At 42.5% G+C, this 20,000-nt stretch overlaps 1 protein-coding gene across 4 annotated transcripts in view; it reads left to right on the plus strand.

The window, feature by feature from the left end:
• Positions 1-20,000, plus strand: part of TEP1 (telomerase associated protein 1) — a 194,519-nt gene that overhangs the window by 121,843 nt on the left and 52,676 nt on the right. For all 4 annotated transcript variants that reach the window (XM_068241093.1, XM_068241103.1, XM_068241122.1 and 1 more), the window contains exons 22-26: positions 711-824; positions 14,281-14,398; positions 16,143-16,343; positions 18,530-18,693; positions 19,159-19,312. In XM_068241093.1, the coding sequence (XP_068097194.1) occupies positions 711-824; positions 14,281-14,398; positions 16,143-16,343; positions 18,530-18,693; positions 19,159-19,312 (751 nt within the window). The remainder of the gene's footprint in view (positions 1-710; positions 825-14,280; positions 14,399-16,142; positions 16,344-18,529; positions 18,694-19,158; positions 19,313-20,000) is intronic.

Raw genomic sequence — 20,000 nt, forward strand, 5'->3', positions numbered from 1 at the left:
CAGTATTGTCTGTGTATATCATTTTACTTATTAATAATGTGTAGGTATGTACTTGTATCTGTAAGTCCTTTATTGGCAGTAAGCAAAATCTGTGTATAGACAGCTTTTGCTTTGTGTCCAAGCAGAAATGCTATTAACAGGTCACTCCCCCACTCGCTAGGCTAGCAGTATATTTCTAATACACAAATCCTCAAACACTTTTTTATTTTGTAGTAAACAGTGATGGGCACATGATTGCTGCTGATCTCCAGAGTTGCAAAGCTCTTTGCCACTCCTTGCATCATGCCCTTCTGGGACAGGAGGCATAGCCAGCCTCCTCCTCCTCACTACCCTTCATACAGCAAGTCTGGTGATTGGCTCAATGTTGAATGACCACTGTTTATAGAGTCAGTGTTGCTGTGGTATTGGGGATCTAAAATATGCATCAGTACTGTGCATGCCACCACTATGGTTTAGTACAAAATAAGTGTGTTTTTGAAGATTTTTATACACTTGGACTTAATGTCGTTAGCCTAATGGGGACAGAGCAACCCATTAGTTTGGTAAAATGTTTGCGTTCACAGTGGCTGTAAAGACCAGACTGTGACCAGAAGACAGACTGTGTTAACATTGCAGTTAATATAGTCAGTAGTACTGCACTATTACTAGATACTAGATTATATCAGAAATGTTATTTTCTTTATTTCTGTTTCTACTTTTACCATTTACAGCTCTGTGCCAAGTCACTGGCTTCCAGACTTTGCTGCAGAGTCTCAAGAAGCTGCCAAACGTGTACTGGACCTTAAGAACAGAGTTACCAAACATCCAGCTGCAAAAAGCTATTTGTAAGTTGTTGTTTTTTTTTTTTTTTTTATCATAGTCTATAAATGTGTAAAAAAAGGCAAGAAAGAGACTACAATATAAACACAACTTATGAAGGTAGGTTTACCTCTAAGGATTTTCAGTAGACACAGACACACAGACACACACAGTTTAATCCTTAATCCATCACATGAAATGATCCGGGTTTTGAAGCCTCTTGGACCCCTTTTGTCAAGGCAGCAGAATGAATGGACCAGGCATATATGCAAAACAAATAAACCATTTACTAGAGTGAGACCATCAGGAGATTGGCCAGAAAACACTAAATGACATTAACTTTGTGTGGAATGTGTATGATTTGTTAGCTTGTTGATGTTAGTGTATTAGAGACGGAAAACTGGAAAGATTTGATACTTACCCGGGGCTTCCTCCAGCCCCATAAGCACGTCCGAGTCCCTTGCCGTCCTCCCGTGGTTTGGCGTTCAGCCGCAATCAGCCCTGGTAACTTGTTCAGTCGGGGTCTTCTGTGTATGCAGGGAAGGTCGCACATGCGCAGAAGACCCCAACTGGTGCGACTGAACCAGTTACTGGGACTGATTGCGGCTGAATGGCAGACGGCGAGGGACTCGGACATGCTTATGGGTCTGGAAGGAGCCCCGGGCTAGTATCAAATCTTTCTTGTTTTCAGTCTCTGGTTTCCTTTAAATACAGGTTACATTTTTGATATCCAAATAATGAAGCAGGAGTACAGGGGTCCAACGACATTGATGACGTTAGTTTTTCCTTTGTGATGTATGTCCAAGATGTTTAAGGACAGGGAAGACTCGGACACACCTCGTCAAATAGACAACACATTTATTCATGCATCAAGGGCCGTTGATACAGGCATCATCAGAGTAATGCTACCGATCATTAGCACACAGCAGATTTTATAGGGTTACAAGTATGCAAAAATATACACTCCCTGGGGCTGGCCAGGATATTTGTCATTGTTACAGAAACAAGTCACAGATCAATATTCACTGCAGACATGAAACAGTTAAGTCCATATTCCTGGAATTCTCCTCCCATATGTAAATGAAAATCTCCACCCCCCAGGTAATTTATTGGGGAACTATGTGTGACCACTGAAACAAGAAAAGGGGATGCATCTGTTTTAAAATAAGCATCATTAACTGTATACCACGCCTGGCATGGTCTCCATTCCTGTAATCCATCTTGAAACCAGACTGTTTATCTGGCTGAAAATAAATAACAGGAAGTTCCTTTAAATTCCAGTCTGCATACCACTGATCAATACTTAGAGTAAATACAATGTTCAGTGTTTAATCAGCATAGAGACTTCATTCAACATGGCTGAATCTTAACAAAATGTCCACCATAGTTACAAGAGAAACTTCACATCTTTATCACTCCCTCCTCTAGTTCATCCCTGTGAACTATTTATATCAAAAGTTTTTCCTTGGTCCTTTGGTGGGGGGCCCCAGCTGATATCACCGGATGGCATTGTAGTATCTTCTCCCTCCCCAGAGCCGCACCCTTAGCCAAAACTCTGAGTTGGGTGGTGCACCCTGGGAGAGCATTATTGTGTCTCTCCTCAGGGTGAGTCATACAAAGGTTCCTTGAGGTTCTCCATTGAAGCAAAGTGTCATACCAGGATGAAGAGTGCTCCTTTTTGATGTGGAGCGATGTCTTATCAAGGATTCAGCTGCTGTCACCTGTCCAGCTGGGGTTTCTTTCCTCACATCCTTGGGACCTCTTGCCACTGGTTGTAGAATAACAGGTTATATGGTGACACATGAGGTAGAGTTGAAATCATGAGGTAGGTGCCACACTATGGACGACAAGTCTCTTAGGTGTCTTCTTGGTGATAAGCCAGGACCCCTTTAAGTCTTCTGAGGTAGATATTAAGGTAGAACTAGACGGTGATTGATGTGGTTGTTGCCTAGGTGCACAAGGAAAACACAAGAACATGTCTGCAGGACAGAGGAAACACATTTCATCATTTTTTTTTTTTTTTATTTTTTTTTTTTTTAAACGTTTCAGTCCCAAGCCCTGTGTGCCTGTGGCCCCCTTTGTTTTTTTTTGTTTTTTTTTTACTATGCCTTAAGGGCAATATCATATTTGTTTCAACAATAACACATAGGGGATTACAATGCCTAATAAATCTACCCTCTCACTTCTGACAGACTTCTCCCGCCCCTAGCTCAGCAGCCTGACCACTGGCCTCCGGTTCAAGAAGAGTCTGTATGATTATCAGTTTCATTCATACCTATGTTAACTTGTTTTTTTTTTTTTTTTTTCATCGCTGGAGGACCCTACGATTTCCAGTCACTCGTGTCCATCCATACTATTTAACTACAAGGGATTGGGGTAAAATTACAATGATTACACAACATTTATCCATATTCGTCATCCGGGGATACCACCACTAAAACATCCCTGAGTTTCCTTTTTTATTTCTTATTTATCCTTGGGCTCAACCTCTTCATTTTACAAAACATGAATAACTGACAAAGGTCAAACAATATGGTAAGGGCTATTAGTACCACTACTGGGTTGAGCATGAGATTCAGAAAGGCACTTGCTTTTGGACTATACCCAAATAAGCTTTCCCACCCGGACACACTAGCATCTTGCTCAAGGGCATGTGAGACCTGTAACAGTTTCTCACGATTATGCTCCAGGAGCACAGTTGCTTGCCTTTCTGAAGCTCCGAGAGTTTGTATGATCTCATCCTTTTTCCCAAAATCCAATAACCACCCTTTCAATTCTGCTCCACACCCTAAAGGAATCTTTTGTAAATGGACAGGTGTATCAGGTTTGATGTCGAGTCTCTTTTCAGGTGTTATGGGTGTTCGCCCTTCTGGCTGTGCCAGATCTATCCCTAGGACTGGGCCAGTGGTGCAGTACACCCCTCGGGTCAGTGTTCTACATTGAGTACAATTCAATGTGTACACTGCATAAGAAGTGACATTCTCCATCTGATACCAGCACCAATAACCCTGTCCCAGACATTTAATCCTGCTCGGCACCTTTTTTTGTTGCGTCCATCAAACATTATCCTTCCTTGTCCCAGCATTGCTGTCTCAAAATTATATTTTGTTGTCCTTGACATAAGAGCACATTTTCCTTTTTCCAGTGCCCATATGTATCTACTAATCTGGGCTCCCCTTCTTCATACAGCACTAAATTTCATGGTTAACCCAGGAGTGCAAAACCACACCTTCAGATAGAATAGAACCCAGGTTTACCACTGCATACGCTTGGTGTTCTTTGCCAGCAACAGGCACTAAGGAGGAAATAGTGCCTGTGAGGCTCTGACACCCATGGAACTGAGTAAGCCACCATTTTTCATGTGTCTTGCAAAATCAAGGACAAATCTTTCAGCCTGTTTACGTAAATTTATAGGAAAAAGGCTAGCGTGCAGCGAGGTTATCATTAGCTTTAAGTCTTGTGACAGTTCAAATTGAACCTGCGTACATGATAATGCCAACTGGACGTCTTCTGGATGTTTAAACAGACCTGCAATTAAACCCTTGAACTTCTTCTTCATTACTTCTGACAGTGATGCTGTAGCATCAATGTGGTCATGTTGTAAATTCTCCAATACATGATTTATATCTAAATGGGTTTTCACTCCCACCCCTACATGCTGAGCCACCCCTCCAAGTTTATTTCGTAGCCCCTCCAAATCCATAGTGTTCAAAAGCTCCCAAACCGAGACCCCCAGCCCCTCGTACTGTACCCATCAAATCCCTTTTTACTTTATTGTGGCTATGTCCTGATTACAACCACCCTTTCAGCATGTATATTTGATTTTTGACATACACACCACACCTCCTGTCTCATGCATTCACCCTAAAGTCAGTTAGGGTTACTCTCCATCGATCTGAGTATCCACCAACATCGCCCAAGGTGCAGCCAATCCAGGAACAATTAGATCCACCACTTTGACAGCTGGGACCTTACATGTGTCTGAACTCACCTTTGCATGGACCACAACATCCTTTTCCCATTCTACTTGAACTACAGTTACACATACTTTATCTTTTCCTTCCCATGTGTACCATCCCTTTTTATTTATCGACAGGTTGTTCACACCAGGAACTGGACTCTCCCCATATTACAACCACCCTTTATCCGACTCCTCATAGAGAGGCCAGACAAATGGTCCATATAGATCTAAGTCTAGATCTAATTCATAGCCATGAGGATCTTTCCAGTCCATGGTATGATACACTCCCCTCAATCCCTCAGACATGGGAATCCCATACATCCATTCATTTACCTTTGGTGCATCTATCCCATTGCACAGCACATCCCACCTCCAAGGGTTTGGTCCATTGAAGGAGAGAGACTGATTTGATGACCAGTACGCTGTGTCAATAATATAATGACCTTCAATGTCTGGTGTACAGGCCTCCCTCATAAATCTCAACATATACTGACATACTGTTATACCTTCCTTTTTTTTTTTTTTTCTTTTTTTTTTTTTTTCAAACTCAGCCGGTATGTGACCCAGATATGACCATGTGACAGCTGTGAAGCCATCATACGTGGGTCTCAGGTCTGCATCATAGTTTGATTTTCTTTCCTCTCCTCCCCCCCCTCCCTCACTCCATCATCACTACAATATATCAAATATTCCACCAGTGGCTCAGGTCAGACTAATTATAGTAAGAGAGAGAAAAAAGAAAGTAAGAAAAACAAAAAAAAAACACAAGCACCAGCAAGAAACAAACTCCACCTACCCATCTTAACATTAAGTGGTTAATATCCCTTTCCGACCACCTACTTATTTTATGGACATGCCCTCCATGCATGAGCCATCAGGGCCGGACCAAGCCAATGGAGGGGACAGGCCTCATGCACAAACAGGTCACATATCTAAGCTGAGAAGCAAAACAATTACTCTTATTTCACCTTTCATACACATTCATATAAGTGCCTTCTATACTTCAACATATATCTATGCATCTGCACATTCATCCATCCATTTATCCTTACAATTTCAGTTGGTAATATAGTGGTTATTTGGTTCTTTTCTCCTCATCCCCTCCACTTCAAATACTCAACTACATATTATATGTTACTTATTTTTTCCCATGCAATTTTCCATTCCTCCATTTGTTTGTTGGTGCCAGCATCTTCTACACTGCCCTCGCCACCTTGCAAAAAATCTGACATCATCCATATCCACTCTTCCATACTGGGAGCTTCGGGGTTCTTCCAGGATTTTGCTATAAGTTTCCGGGCCACAATTGCTGCAGGGATTACTAGTTTATTTGCATGTCTAAAGCGGTCAGGTTCCATGCAACTCAACAGAGCGGTACTGGGATGAAAAGGGGAAGGAAGTTTAATGAAATCTCCTATCTCTCTCCAAAAGTTCTGTATAACCGGGCACGACCACCACATATGCATATGTGAACCAAACGCAGTAAGACATCTCCAACAGTTCCCATTTCCGCCTTTAAATTTAGCCATCTTAGAGGGTGTGAAGTACCATCTCGTCATGAGTTTATAATTAACAAGTTGAAATGAGGTATAGCTGGGGGTCCAAACTGTTATACCTTCCTTAGGTGTGATGTGTTCAAATGACTTACTTTTAGCGTCTGTTTGTACATGCAATACCAGGGTGCTAAAATAGGCATAAAGTCTGACTTTTTCAGTGTCTTTATACTAGGTGACTTGTTTGACTATACTACAGTTCAGTCCAAATATAATTCTTTCTTGAGTCAAGTATGTCAGAGGGTTTACAGTTCCAATGTACTCAGGAATTTGCGCGAGTCGGAACTCCATAATCCCATCTGCTAGGTTATAACACTTATTTAACAAAGTACCTTGCACCGGTTCGGGTTGGTCATAGAATATTTTCCTATACTGTCCTGTCTCTCCAACATTATATACCATGTACATAATGTTCCAGTCGTCATACCCTCCTCTTGTCAGGTCTTCAGGATATAATTTTCCTTTGTCACATACTGCCAACTGATCAACTGAGGTTCCATTGTTTAAATTGGATGATAAGTCCCTCAGATCTTTACTGTCAAGTGTTTCGTCATCTATGTCATTAGGGTCTGTAATGAAAATTCCTAGCATGGTACATATGTCTACTTCAGGGTCCTCATTTCCCTCACAGTCAAGTATATTTTTGTTGTGGACATATGTCAAAAAGAAAATAATCTCAGGTCTTCCCTGCAACTTCTGTTTTAGATACTCCTGACAAAGGGGGAATTGTTCTGCGGTACAGACTGCCACAGAGCTCATCTAGGGTATGCCATTCAGTGTCTATTACGATAGGTGGATGCATTGGTCTAGCATATTCAAAATAATGCTAAATAGTGGGACTCATTCCCTTTATACCATGTACATGCAAATACCCATGGACAAAGAGGGGGTATTTTGGCACTAATTTCCCATGTTTATACTCTATCCTGTGAAGGTGGGATGGATCCCATCCTTTTGGTTTTATTCCCCATATTTCATAAGATTTGGGTGGAACCCAAGGTCCCTGATGGTGATTTGGGACATGCTGATTATCAGTCCCTGTGGATTCTCTTGACAAACGACATAACATACAGACTAACATAAATGCCCCTGTTGGCATAGCTGTCTTAATTATTTTCCCGTATTCCTTTACAATGAGATGCATGGATCCACAGAACCTTCCCCTCCAATTGTCACCGAATTTAGAATCTGAAATAGAGGAGACAACTTGTCCATGCAATTTTTGTACGTGGGTTATGTAATGATTATACATACATCTCTAATGTTTAATGCATAGTTTGTCCTTTTTGTTCTCTATTCCAGACATCACTGGAGCCGTATAAATACCTGTGAAAGGCTGGAGGTCCAGCCCTTTAATTCAGATCTAGGAAGTTTATACATAGAAACTGACAAGCACCTGTTGAGGGTCCTCCCATCATGGGAGGCCCCCTGCCTTTGAAAGCTAATCACATCAGTCAGATGAAGAGTCAGATAACTCAGCCTCCGTGTCCCTATCTGTCTTTGTTGTTTTATAGTTAGACTGAGGTGTGTAGCTACACTGTTTGATGAAATGCCCTGGGCTTCCACATCTGTAACATACCCTCAAACCTCGCCTACGAGGTCTAGGTGGATAGACAATTTTGAGTTGGTTTGCCAAAGCGTTTGTCCAAAAATGCCCCTTTTCACTGGAGTCTTGTGACACATCCCTCGGTATAAATGTCTTGCTGACTATTTCCTTCAGGTCCCTCTCCCCACACACCCTTTTGATAAGTCGAAACATGTCTCCCCATGTGGTCTTGTAGCACGTCTGTGTATCTATTAGTCCTTTTGCAAATTTGGCAGGGTCAGCTCGTGGGTGGGGTATGACACTCAAAAGTCCCCTTATTTCTGAGGGGGTCCAGGGTATACGGTGTTTGGTAGTACCTGTCAGCCTGCCATGGTTATTTGACAATACTTGTTCCCTTACTGGATATATCATTTCAGCAGGGTGCTGCTGCCAATCTGGTTCTGGCACCCTTGCCGTGGTAGTGGGCTGAGAGGGCATAGGAGTAAGCTGTGGGAAAAATCGATTTCTAATTTGAGATAGTAATGGATGATCCATGAAGGGGGAGGGCTGCATGTAGTGTGTTAAGTAGTTGCTTATATTACTAAGATGAGTAGGGATTAATTCATAAGGGGAGCAGTGAGGGATGCCCGTCATCATTGGTTGGAGGGGGTACATCCTATCATTTGGATTCAGAGCATAGTTGAGGGGAGTGTATTCTGACACTCTCCCTGTCCCATATGCATGTGGTGATTCTTCCCTTAACTGTGCTAGGGCAGTTGGTGTACTTACTTCAGTGGTTAGCTGAGGATCTATAGTGGGATGACGCAGTTTTCCTAGCTCCCCTCTTCCCCCGTGAGCTCCTAGGCTTGCTGATTCTGGCACATCCTGTCTCTGCCTCTGACCTATGTGAAACTGTACTTCCTCTGTTTCAGTGAGGTCAATGAGAGGCTGTGTTGCAGCACTGCCTCTTGTAAGAGGTTCTGCAGCAGCTCTATGGCTCACGTCATGTGACGCAGTTCTGTTGAATGACTCATGCAGCTCCCCGGACATGATTGCAGACCAAGCTTGGTATGCTCCCATCTCCATTACCTCCTTCTCCTCTATTTGCTCATCCTCTGACCCATACAATTGTTCAGTGCTTGCAGTTGTAGGTCTCATCTTACCTGTGACAGTTGCAGATTGTGTCACTGTCAATATGTTCACATCCTCTGATCTCCGGATGGACTCCTTCATCCATCTACTCCATGCCTCTCTCTCATTAGGACGACTGTCCCACAGATTTTCCCAAATTTTTGGCTTAAAGGTACCCTTTTTAGCAAACTTGTGGTTCGTCCACCATTCCCATTCCTCTAAATATCGTGACACCCATAGTCCATATTTGTCAGACATTTCCTCTCGATGGGTCAAATACTGTGGCTCTCCACGATTTGACTCTCGTTTCCGGGAAATTAAGTTCCTCATAATAAAGACTATGTGTTCACCCTGAATTCCACGCAATTCTCACACCAAAGGTGGCCAATCCTCTGGTTTCGAATGGGAGCAACTCAAGCAACACTCTCTGTGTTGCTTCTGTGCAATACACTTATTGACACAAGGGTCAGCCAATCCCGCCAATCTTCTAGTGACTTTCACAATAGCTTGCGATGCCTCACTTAGACCCCTTCAGCTACAGTGAAAGCTTATAAAGCTCTCACTGTGCTGCCTGGTTAGCCTGCAAGACACCAGTACCAGTGAGGTTTCACAAAGGCTCACTTGTCTGCTTGAGTGGCCTGGGGAGCAGCAAAACCCTAAGTTCGGCTGCACTGCTCACCTGGTCGCCCAATTATGTCCAGCAGGCAGTGGTCTGGTGTGCATCACAATCCCTGTGAAGTCCCGACTACAGTCACAAAAGTCTGCAATGCCCCACTTAGATCCTCCAGCCCCAGTGAGAGCTTACAAAGCTTCCACCTTGCTGCCTGACTGGCCCGCAAGACACCAGTACCAGTAAGGACTCACAGAGCACCCACCTGTCTGTTTGAGTGGCCCGGGGAGCAGCAAAACCCCAAGTTCGGCTGCACTGCTCACCTGGTCGCTCAATTGTGTCTAGCAGGCAGTGGTCTGGTGTGCATCACAATCCCTGTGACATCCAGTAATCTATTGATCGGCAATGAATTGGATCTGGCTGAGCGGAGACTTCTCTCTCGTGGTCGGGAAGCTCCTCCCCCGGTGGACAAACCTCAAAGCCAAACCTCAAAGCCTCCTCTAAGGCAGCTTGAGTCTCATATATATCAGCCAAATCAGGACAACACAAATTCTTCCACCAGATATAACACCACTAGACTATCAGAATGATTATACTGTTAACTGTAGCAATGAGCCAATAAATCAGTGTCTCACAATCCCTCTCAGGGCAAATAACAGCACCCTGTGAGAAATTTACATTTATTTGATCAGGATAAGACCTTTTGAGCATGCGGTCACTCCCTCACTCATCCAGGGGTGTGCACAGGCTATACTGTCTCAGATATGTAAGTTATCAGAGTCATCTGAACACTTAGAACCCTCAGGTAGTGGATCCAACCTCTCCACTAACTGAGGGATTGGATAATTAATTCCAGATCCTCAGAATTGTCTGATTCTTCTGAGTTGTCTAGTCCCTGCCCCACCCTCTCTTAATAGTTGAGGGATTGGGAGGTCCCAGGGGGCGACTAATTTTGACAGAAAAATATAATGCTGAGCGACTATTTCAGGCTTTGGCTGGTATTCAAGACCCAATTCTGCACACTCCCAGGGTGTTGACTATAAGGGGAATTGAGTGCTGCCTGGGAGGCGTGGCACATAGGGCCTTATTACAATTGGCCTGTATCTGTCTAGAGAGATATTGGGGATGCCGCAGGTCACTCTCCTCCTGATCAAATATTCAACTATACTGGGTACTTTTTCCAATGATGTGAGACACTCTGGGCACACTCTAAAGTGTTTGTAGAGGTTAGTACAAAAACAGCATAGTTCAGGCAAGTTTAGTTTTCTCCCTTCCACACGCCAATTAAGTAGGCCCCCCCCCGATGAGCCCCACTATACTTTATGTAGTGTGACGTAATTTAATGTGTATTCCACCTTGGTGTTTGTTGGGAAGGAGAAAACAGTTGCCTACACATATAAGAGAACACTTAGTCAAATACAGTTATCTCTGAGCTGCACACACTAGGTACCTTGCAGACAATAAAACACCATTACACATCACCATAAGTTTAAACATATGTTCAATCTCCCTGCTACAAGTATCCCATCCAAAGTTATGTTGTCTCAGGGGAGAGCCAGCCTACAAGTTCTCTGCTTTGAAGGAAGCGAATCTCCCCTCTGTCTATGATTTATGACCACGGTCCTATAGATTTTCAACCTGTGGTTTCCTTCTGAAAACTTTCTCCACAGTGTGTATCCTGTGTGATAACTGTGTGTTGCAGCACCACAGGGCTATGCACACAATAGTATGCTGACTCACAGAGTTTATAATCTAGATTGGCTCTCCACTGTTGACTCCCAATACTCCGGATACCACATAGAATGTTCTCTTCAGAAATATGACATTACTCAGCATGAATCCACATATCATATACTATTGTAATGAATTCTAGTTACTCACATAACACTATACTCCATACAATAGCAACTAAGTCAGATTCCATGCACTAAGTTAATCACAGCAGACAGACGGCATGAATAACACATGTTAAATCTCAAGCACCAAGTTAATCAGAAGAAAGAGACGGTATGCATACAGGGTACAGAGTAAGAAATAGAAGATGACATACCACATATCAGGAGACTGTTGTCATGGGAGATCCTCACGGAAACCCTGCTGAGCGGAGTAGGGTTGCAACCAGCAGGGAGGTGCAAATATCAAGTAGGTGATCAAGTCTCACCTGGTACAGCGCTGTTTAAGGATTTGATATCTGGACCTCTCCACGGCTGTTTCTCCAAGGTTCCGCTCCTCAAGATGTCCAGGGTCCCTCCAGAGGTGTGCCACAAAGTCAATCGTTTATTGCCCGCGTTTCTCCACCAAAACTGTCCAAGATGTTTAAGGACAGGGAAGACTCGGACACACCTCGTCAAATAGACAACACATTTATTCATGCATCAAGGGCCGTTGATACAGGCATCATCAGAGTAATGCTACCGATCATTAGCACACAGCAGATTTTATAGGGTTACAAGTATGCAAAAATATACACTCCCTGGGGCTGGCCAGGATATTTGTCATTGTTACAGAAACCAGTCACAGATCAATATTCACTGCAGACATGAAACAGTTAAGTCCATATTCCTGGAATTCTCCTCCCATATGTAAATGAAAATCTCCACCCCCCAGGTAATTTATTGGGGAACTATGTGTGACCACTGAAACAAGAAAAGGGGATGCATCTGTTTTAAAATAAGCATCATTAACTGTATACCACGCCTGGCATGGTCTCCATTCCTGTAATCCATCTTGAAACCAGACTGTTTATCTGGCTGAAAATAAACAACAGGAAGTTCCTTTAAATTCCAGTCTGCATACCACTGATCAATACTTAGAGTAAATACAATGTTCAGTGTTTAATCAGCATAGAGACTTCATTCAACATGGCTGAATCTTAACAAAATGTCCACCATAGTTACAAGAGAAACTTCACATCTTTATCATGTATCACTAATGGATGACCAATATTTTTAGCCTATTGCAGTTCCTGTAGAGGGCTGTCACCTGTTCATCCTTCCGCTCCACTTTCCATAGAACAGACAGCTTGTCATCATGTATGCACCGCAATAGTTCCCAACCTTTTTTATTAAACAATCATTTCCCATTTTTAGGGGGTAAGAGTTATTGTGCACCTGTATAGTATAAAACAGAATTACAGTCTTTTCTCACAACTTCTTATTGACTGCAGTTACCCTACTTGCTTTTGGCCCAAAATAATGTAGGCTGTGTGAACATGATGAATGCACCCTCTCCCCTGCCTATTACAGTAATTTGCATAAAAATGTAATATCCAGTTCAGTCCGTAAGCAGCACACTTATATTTTCATGACTGCACAGCTTTCTGTCAATATAGCTTGCGTATAAAAGCTCCCCTGCTACAAATGAATCTTCATCTGCTTTCTGCTGTGCTTAAAGGGGTTCTTTCGCGAAAAAAGTAGGCAGTTAAAAAATGTGACAGATGACAGGTTTTGAGCTAGTCCATCTTTTTAAGGGGGATTCTCAGGGCTTTCTTTGTTTTCAACAGCATTTCCTGAACAACAGTTGCAAAATCTAACTGACATAATAGTGTGCAAGTGATTAGGGAGGCCGGCTGGTATCTTGCTATTTTGGCAGTTAAACTGCTGTTCAGGAAATGCTGTTGAAAACAAAGAAAGCCCTGAGAATCCCCCTTAAAAAGATGGACTGGCCCAAAACCTGTCATCTGTCACATTTTTTAACTGCCTACTTTTTTCGCGAAAGAACCCCTTTAAAGATCAAAAAACAATGTCTGTGTGGGGTCTGTTAGGACTGGTTCACATCTGCCCTGTGACTCGTCGTGAAATGCTCCCATTCAAGCAAATGGGAGCATTTGTATTGGGCATTTGTGTGAATGCGGCGTTCCTATTGCAATTTTTCCCCTCAATTGAGGCGATCCTGGACGCTACATGTAGTGTCCAGGGTTGGTTAAACACCGCGGCTAGTTGCCCCCCTGTGGGGTCAAAAACGCTGATTGCGACGGAAAGGCACTGAAAGCCAGAATGCGCTGCTGCCGAGACACGGCTGGAAGCAGGGCAGATGTCCGTGTGGACCAGCCCTTAAAGAGACACTGAAGCGAAAAAAAACCTATGATATTATGATTTGTATGTGTAGCACAGCTAAGAAATAAAACATTAAGATCAGATACATCAGTGTAATTGTTTCCAGTACAGGAAGAGTTGAGAAACTCCAGTTGTTATCTCTATACAAAAAAGCCATTAAACTCTACGACTTTCAAAAGTCGTGGAGAGGGCTGTTTTCTGACTTTTATTATCTCGACTGTAATTGAACTGTTTACTTTTCCTCTGGCAGAGGAGAGGTCATTAGTTCACAGACTGCTCTGAAAGAATCATTTTGAATGCTGAGTGTTGTGTAATCTGCACATATTATAGAATGATGCAATGTTAGAAAAAACACTATATACCTGAAAATAAAAATATGAGAATATTTTCTTTGCTGCTAATCTTCTAGTAATTATTCATAGTACACAACCAATTCATTATATCATATTTTTTTTTTCGCTTCAGTGTCTCTTTAAAGAAACACCAAGCCCTTTCAGTTCTGCTGAGTAGGTTCACTTTATCATTTTCACAGCATCAGAACTTTGTTTTTCTTACCAAAGCAACATTTTTAGCTGCATTTTTATCTAAGCTCCACCCATCACAGAAAAAAAGGGAGAGGTGATGTATCGTGTCCTGTTGTTTACCAGATACTCTTGCCAGTGGGGAGGAGAGCATAAAGGAAAACCACACATAAGTGCACTAGAAGACTTTGGATCTAGGGTATTGGAAGATGTCTGGCAGGTGATTGAGAGAGACTTTATTAAGGTAGGTTCCAACATCAGCTAATCACATTTTCAAAAAATGGCTCCATTAATCAGACTAATATTCAGGATTTAGTTGCAGGTTTATTGCAGTTATTATAGTACTTGACAAATGACCTTAAGTTTACAGTGCACAGTAAAAGTAAATAGTGGCGTGTAGGCCCCTTGATATTTCCAAACCTTTCCAAGCCCTATGAATCTGGGTCATTTCCAACCAATTTAAACTAATGTGATCAGCTGCTTGTAGGGTGCTCATATAGTAGTCTGTAGCGTAAGTTTTTAAGACAGTCAGGACTGCCATATAGCCAAAGCTGTCCAAATGCCCCATGGCTAAATTTAAAGTACACCTAATGAAAGTAACAAGGAGGTGGCCATTGTCAACCTCCTTAACCAGATCCGGACCGACGCAGTACAAATCTACATCCAGCAGGTGGTGCTGCGCCCCTGACTGGACGTAGACTCTACGTCGCATTGACCGCACGTACCCGCCGTTTACCGCCGATCTCGCCGCTCCATCCCCACCGCAATTTGCTCGCCCTGTCACCTCTATGATGGCAGAGTGCTGTGAGCCGTGCAGGACCATTTTCGTTGGCTCATGGCCCTGTGATCACTGTAAGCCAATCCCATTGGCTTACATTGATTGACAGGGTCAGGAGCCAGTGAAAGCGGCTCCTGAACGGCGCACAGCGCTCTGCCATCATAGAGACGGCAGAGAGTGGAGCCTTCGGCGGGGACAGAGCGGCGTGACCGGCGGATTTTGCGGCCATTCGTCAGGAAGCGCCATTTTACTGTACCATCAGCCTCTGGTCCTTAATGGGGCAGAGGCTGCTGGTACCAAAGTGGTTAACCTATTAGCAGCTTCAAAGGAATTCTTTCATTTGAGAAAAGTGCAGTGCTTTTGACATCAGCCTGCAGAATTTGTTGTGATGTAAATTCTTGGAATATTTTGATATCTGCTAGCAGAGGCTATAGAAACTGAAAGCAGAAGTCCTTTGTTATTGTCTCACACTGCCTCTTAGTGACAGGTGTCCATAAATACACATTACAGCAGTACTAATTAGTAGCCAGGAAATGTAACAAATAAGAAATAAAAAAAAAGTGCTAAAATTAATTGGCCTGGAGCACTGACAAGCCCCTAATAAATTAGCTGCTAAAAGGTTAAAAGGCCGATTCTTTGGCTGTACTAGTAAGTTAATTCCCGTTAGAGCCTTATGCTGGGGATACACTGTTCGTTTTGAGCCGTGTATCGAGCCGCAGCATAGATTGCGGCTCGTCCCCGCGCGGCCGGATCGATTCCGCAGGCAGTGTTTTATCTTCACTTCGTCCCCGCAGGCAGTGTTTTATCTTCACTTTGTTTCTGACCATTGTCCTGCCTGCGGTATCGAGCGGGGAATCGATCCGCGCGGGTATCGGACAGGTCGGAAAATTATCAGCGCATGCCATCAGCACTCTATTACACTGTTCAAAATGAACCGTGTATCCCCAGCATTAGAGGAGGAACAAAACTTTCCTTTTAGATGTCATCCACAATCCACCATGGTTTACCAGCATGCCTGATTGGTGGGCATTAGAGAAACCTGTATGCTTGTACACAAGGCACCCGAAAGGCTCTATAATTATAGTCTTGAAAGACCTGTAAAATACAGTGACTTGTTCAGAAAAAAAAATTTGTAACAGAAGACTTGTCTTGCCTATATGTCTTGTGCACCATTCATGATGATTTACGGATTCTTGTTGCCCTGTGTTAGGAAAAGTCTAATGCATCTGAAGATGATGACCAGCTCCTTCAGGAAGGATACCAGGAGTGGCACGAGCAACGTTCCTTTGCTAGAAACAAGTTGGTCACCAGTGTTTGTGCCCAGATCCTAGAGAAGAGGCGTGGGTCCCCTGCAAATGGACGGCTGTTTCTGGTGGCTGCAGATCCCAGTCAAGGGAAGACTGTCTTTATGGTATGCTTCTACGTCAGTCATTTTCACACACATCTGTATTGTGTAAGAATATATCTGAGTTTATACTGGTATTGTGTTTTTTGTTTTTTTAATCTCCTCCTACTCTGGGCAGAAAAAAAATTTGCTGATATAGTTCTTTGTGCTTCTAGTCTTTACTGTAGTTATTGGATGTATATTTTAAACTTGTTAGGCATTGTCCAAATCCTTTGTTACAAGACACCAATTGACATATATTTTGGGACATGTGGAGTGCTTGCCTTGTGGTGAGCATACTAAAACTGCAGTAGCAAGAATGTTTTCCACACGAGAAAACAAATTCTTCAAGACCTCTTCAACTATCAGTAACCAAGTATTATGTGTACTTGTTGTTTAATAGCAATGTAAGCATTTTCCATCCAAAAGCTTTGTGTTGTTGTGTGTAAGTTGTTTTTTTTTTAGCTGCATTGAAATGATCCATTAGCAAAGTTGAGTGTTTTATGTGAAATGTAACAATACAGCCAGCACTGGTCTCTCAGAAAGTGTTTTCTATTTTACGGAACTTAAAGGGATACTGTAGGGGGGGTCAGGGGAAAATGAGTTGAACTTACCCGGGGCTTCTAACGGTCCCCCACAGACATCCTGTGTTGGCACAGCCACTCACCGATGCTCCGGCCCCGCCTCCGGTTCACTTCTGGAATTTCAATCTTTAAAGTCTGAAAACCACTGCGCCTGCGTTGCCGTGTCCTCGATCCCGCTGATGTCATCAAGAGCGCACAGCGCAGGCCCAGTATGGTCTGTGTCTGCGCAGTACACTCCTGGTGACATCAGCGGGAGCGAGGAAACGGGCGTGCAGGCGCAGTGGTTTTCTGACTTTAAAGTCAGAAATTCCAGAAGTGAACTGGAGGCGGGGCCGGAGCATCGGTGAGTGGCTGCGCCAACACAGGATGTCTGCGGGGGACCATTAGAAGCCCCGGGTAAGTTCAGCTCATTTTCCCCCGACCCCCCCCCCCCCCTCTACAGTATCCCTTTAAGTTCCGTAAAATAGAAAACACTTTCTGAGAGACCAGTGCTGGCTTAGCAGAGACTGATATTCATTTAGCAGATAACAGATACAACTTTCCTTCTGCTTCTAGTTCCACAAGGGTGCATTCTCCTCTGGCATTTCAGCCATCCCTAGGAGCCTGGCATCTTATCTGGACAGCTCATTCAGAGAGAGACAGCTAGCAGCTTCAGTAAGCTGGTCTGTCATTTAGGGCCCATTTACGCTACAAAATGCAAAACCTGATTGCATTTTTTTCATTGTGATTTTGACGTGCTTGCGCTTTGCGATTCTCATACTGCCTTTTGCAGTAAAAGATTTACAGCAATACCTTGGAACACCTAGATAAGCTATTCCTATCCTAGTTGTAATTGAAAAATCAAGTTTATCTATAGTTGTCCTTTAAGTTAGAAAAATTGTTTTACACACTGAGGCCTTGTTCACATAGCGCTTTTGGTGATTTTTTTTTTCCACACGATTCTTCTTTACGATTCCCGGCGATTACCTGCGTGTATATTGTATACACCATTGTCTGTATTATGTACCCCATGTTTGTTTCTTACTTTGTACAGCACCATGGAATATGTTGGCGCTTTATAAATTAATAATAATAGCTGATTTGAGTCTGACACTTTGAGCCTAGAATCTTGGACATTCTAATGGTCTGAAATTTTGAATTTGGGGTTCTCATAACCTGTAACCCATAATCATCAAAATTATAACAAATAAAGGCTTGAAATATCTCGCTTTGCATATGAGTCTATTTCATATACAGCAGAATCCCTTTATATTAAACTCCAAGGGACCAGGAAAAGTAGGTTACTATATCAGAAGTTTACTGTATCAGAATTGGTCACACATTGTATATTGTATACACATTTGCTGGGACCTGAGGACTGAATCAACTCTATCCAGAGGTTTACTATATCAGTGTTTAATGATATTCTACTGTATTAGTTTCACCTTTTTTAAATGGAATTACTGAAATTAATGGACTTTTGCATGATGTTTCCCCCCCCCTGTGTCATGTATTATGTTTAATGTATTCTGTGTAACTAGACTACTAGACTTACGCTTGATACAGTATTATTGTTTGACTCTGCTCTGTCACTTGTATAACTTCATTCAATAATAAAAGGTTTTTGATTAAAATAACTATTCTTGGCAGGCGGATCTTGTTAAGGAATTGAGGCATGCAGCTTCATCCTCTGTGATTTTTCATTTCACGGAAGCCGCCACAAGGGCAAAAGAAGCAGAAATGATGCTAAGCAGTATCTGCAAGCAGCTGAGCCAACAGCTGCAGAAAAGGAGCTGTAACCCTACTTCCTACAGGTTTGTCTATCTCTATACAGCATAGTCTTTACGTAGCACTGATTTGGTGGCTGCATGCCAGCTCATAACTAGTGATGATCAATGTCCTGCTGATTTCCTGAGTGTGTTCACTGCTAATTGCATACAACTTATAACTCCAACCAATGGTGTAGTTTTATTATTTTAAATGGCTTCCAAGTTGTATGCAATTTGCAAAAACTCCAAAAATTAGCATCCCCTTAATTAGTGATGATCAATTAGATGCAAATTCTGAAATGATACTGGATTATGTAAATGTTATATGCAAATATATACATCTTGAAAAAGGACCAATTGAACTCCACCTCTGGAGGATCTGATTGGTCCATTTTCAAACATAAATTTGCATACAAAATTTGCATATACTTGAGTATTTTTGTTTTACTTTTGAGAAAAAAAATTAAAATATAAAATTACGGTAACCAAATAATTACTGTCTTTCTGCAGGGCTCTGCTTGGCGAGTTCCAGGCTCTCCTTGTGTTAGTGTCTCGATCCCTGAAGCGAAGTGACACATTAACATTACTAATAGATGGGGCTGATGTGCTTTGTGGACATGCGGGTGAACTCACATCTGACTGGATACCTCAATCCCTCCCTCAGGTATTGAATGATACTTTTAACCCAGGTCGTCAATAGACAAAAAGTTGTGAATTAGGTCTTTGATATATAACATTGGTTGTGATCCTGCAGCAGGGCCATAGTTATATAAAACGATAATGTGAGGTTTCTGCCAACAATGAAAAATATTTTAGTTGAAACCTGTTCCAGATTACTATGAAAACCAATGGTATATTACAGTGTTCATTAATAGGAATACAGAAGCATAATGGCCCAGTCACAAGGGAACAGTCTTCCAAAATGATCATATGAAAACATTTTGGATGACTCATGTCTGGATTTCTGGTCTCTGCAACCGACCTTACTCTGGCACATGGGAATCGTCCCCATTGGGGTATTGTAAACTAACAGCAATCACACCTGCAAAGACAGGACTTGGATAGAAATGGTCATGTCTAGGAGTACTCATGGAGAAACATGTCATCAGTTTGGCCAGGTGATAGATCTGTAAGTCTCTGATTTGCTAGTCATGATCATGTGTTAAAAGCAGGATGTGATCACAGCAAATCAGAGCTTTACAAATCTATCAGCTTATCAAACAAATCATATGCTTCTTCATGAGTTTTCCTAGACATGACTACCACTAGACTTGGATAGTGTGTTGTATACAGCTTCAGATGTGTCATTGCCCTTAAAACACACTGACTCCTCTTTTTACTTTATGATTAAG

Source organism: Hyperolius riggenbachi, chromosome 1 (assembly GCF_040937935.1).
Source record: "Hyperolius riggenbachi isolate aHypRig1 chromosome 1, aHypRig1.pri, whole genome shotgun sequence".
In the NCBI taxonomy this organism is placed as follows: Eukaryota; Metazoa; Chordata; class Amphibia; order Anura; family Hyperoliidae; genus Hyperolius; species Hyperolius riggenbachi.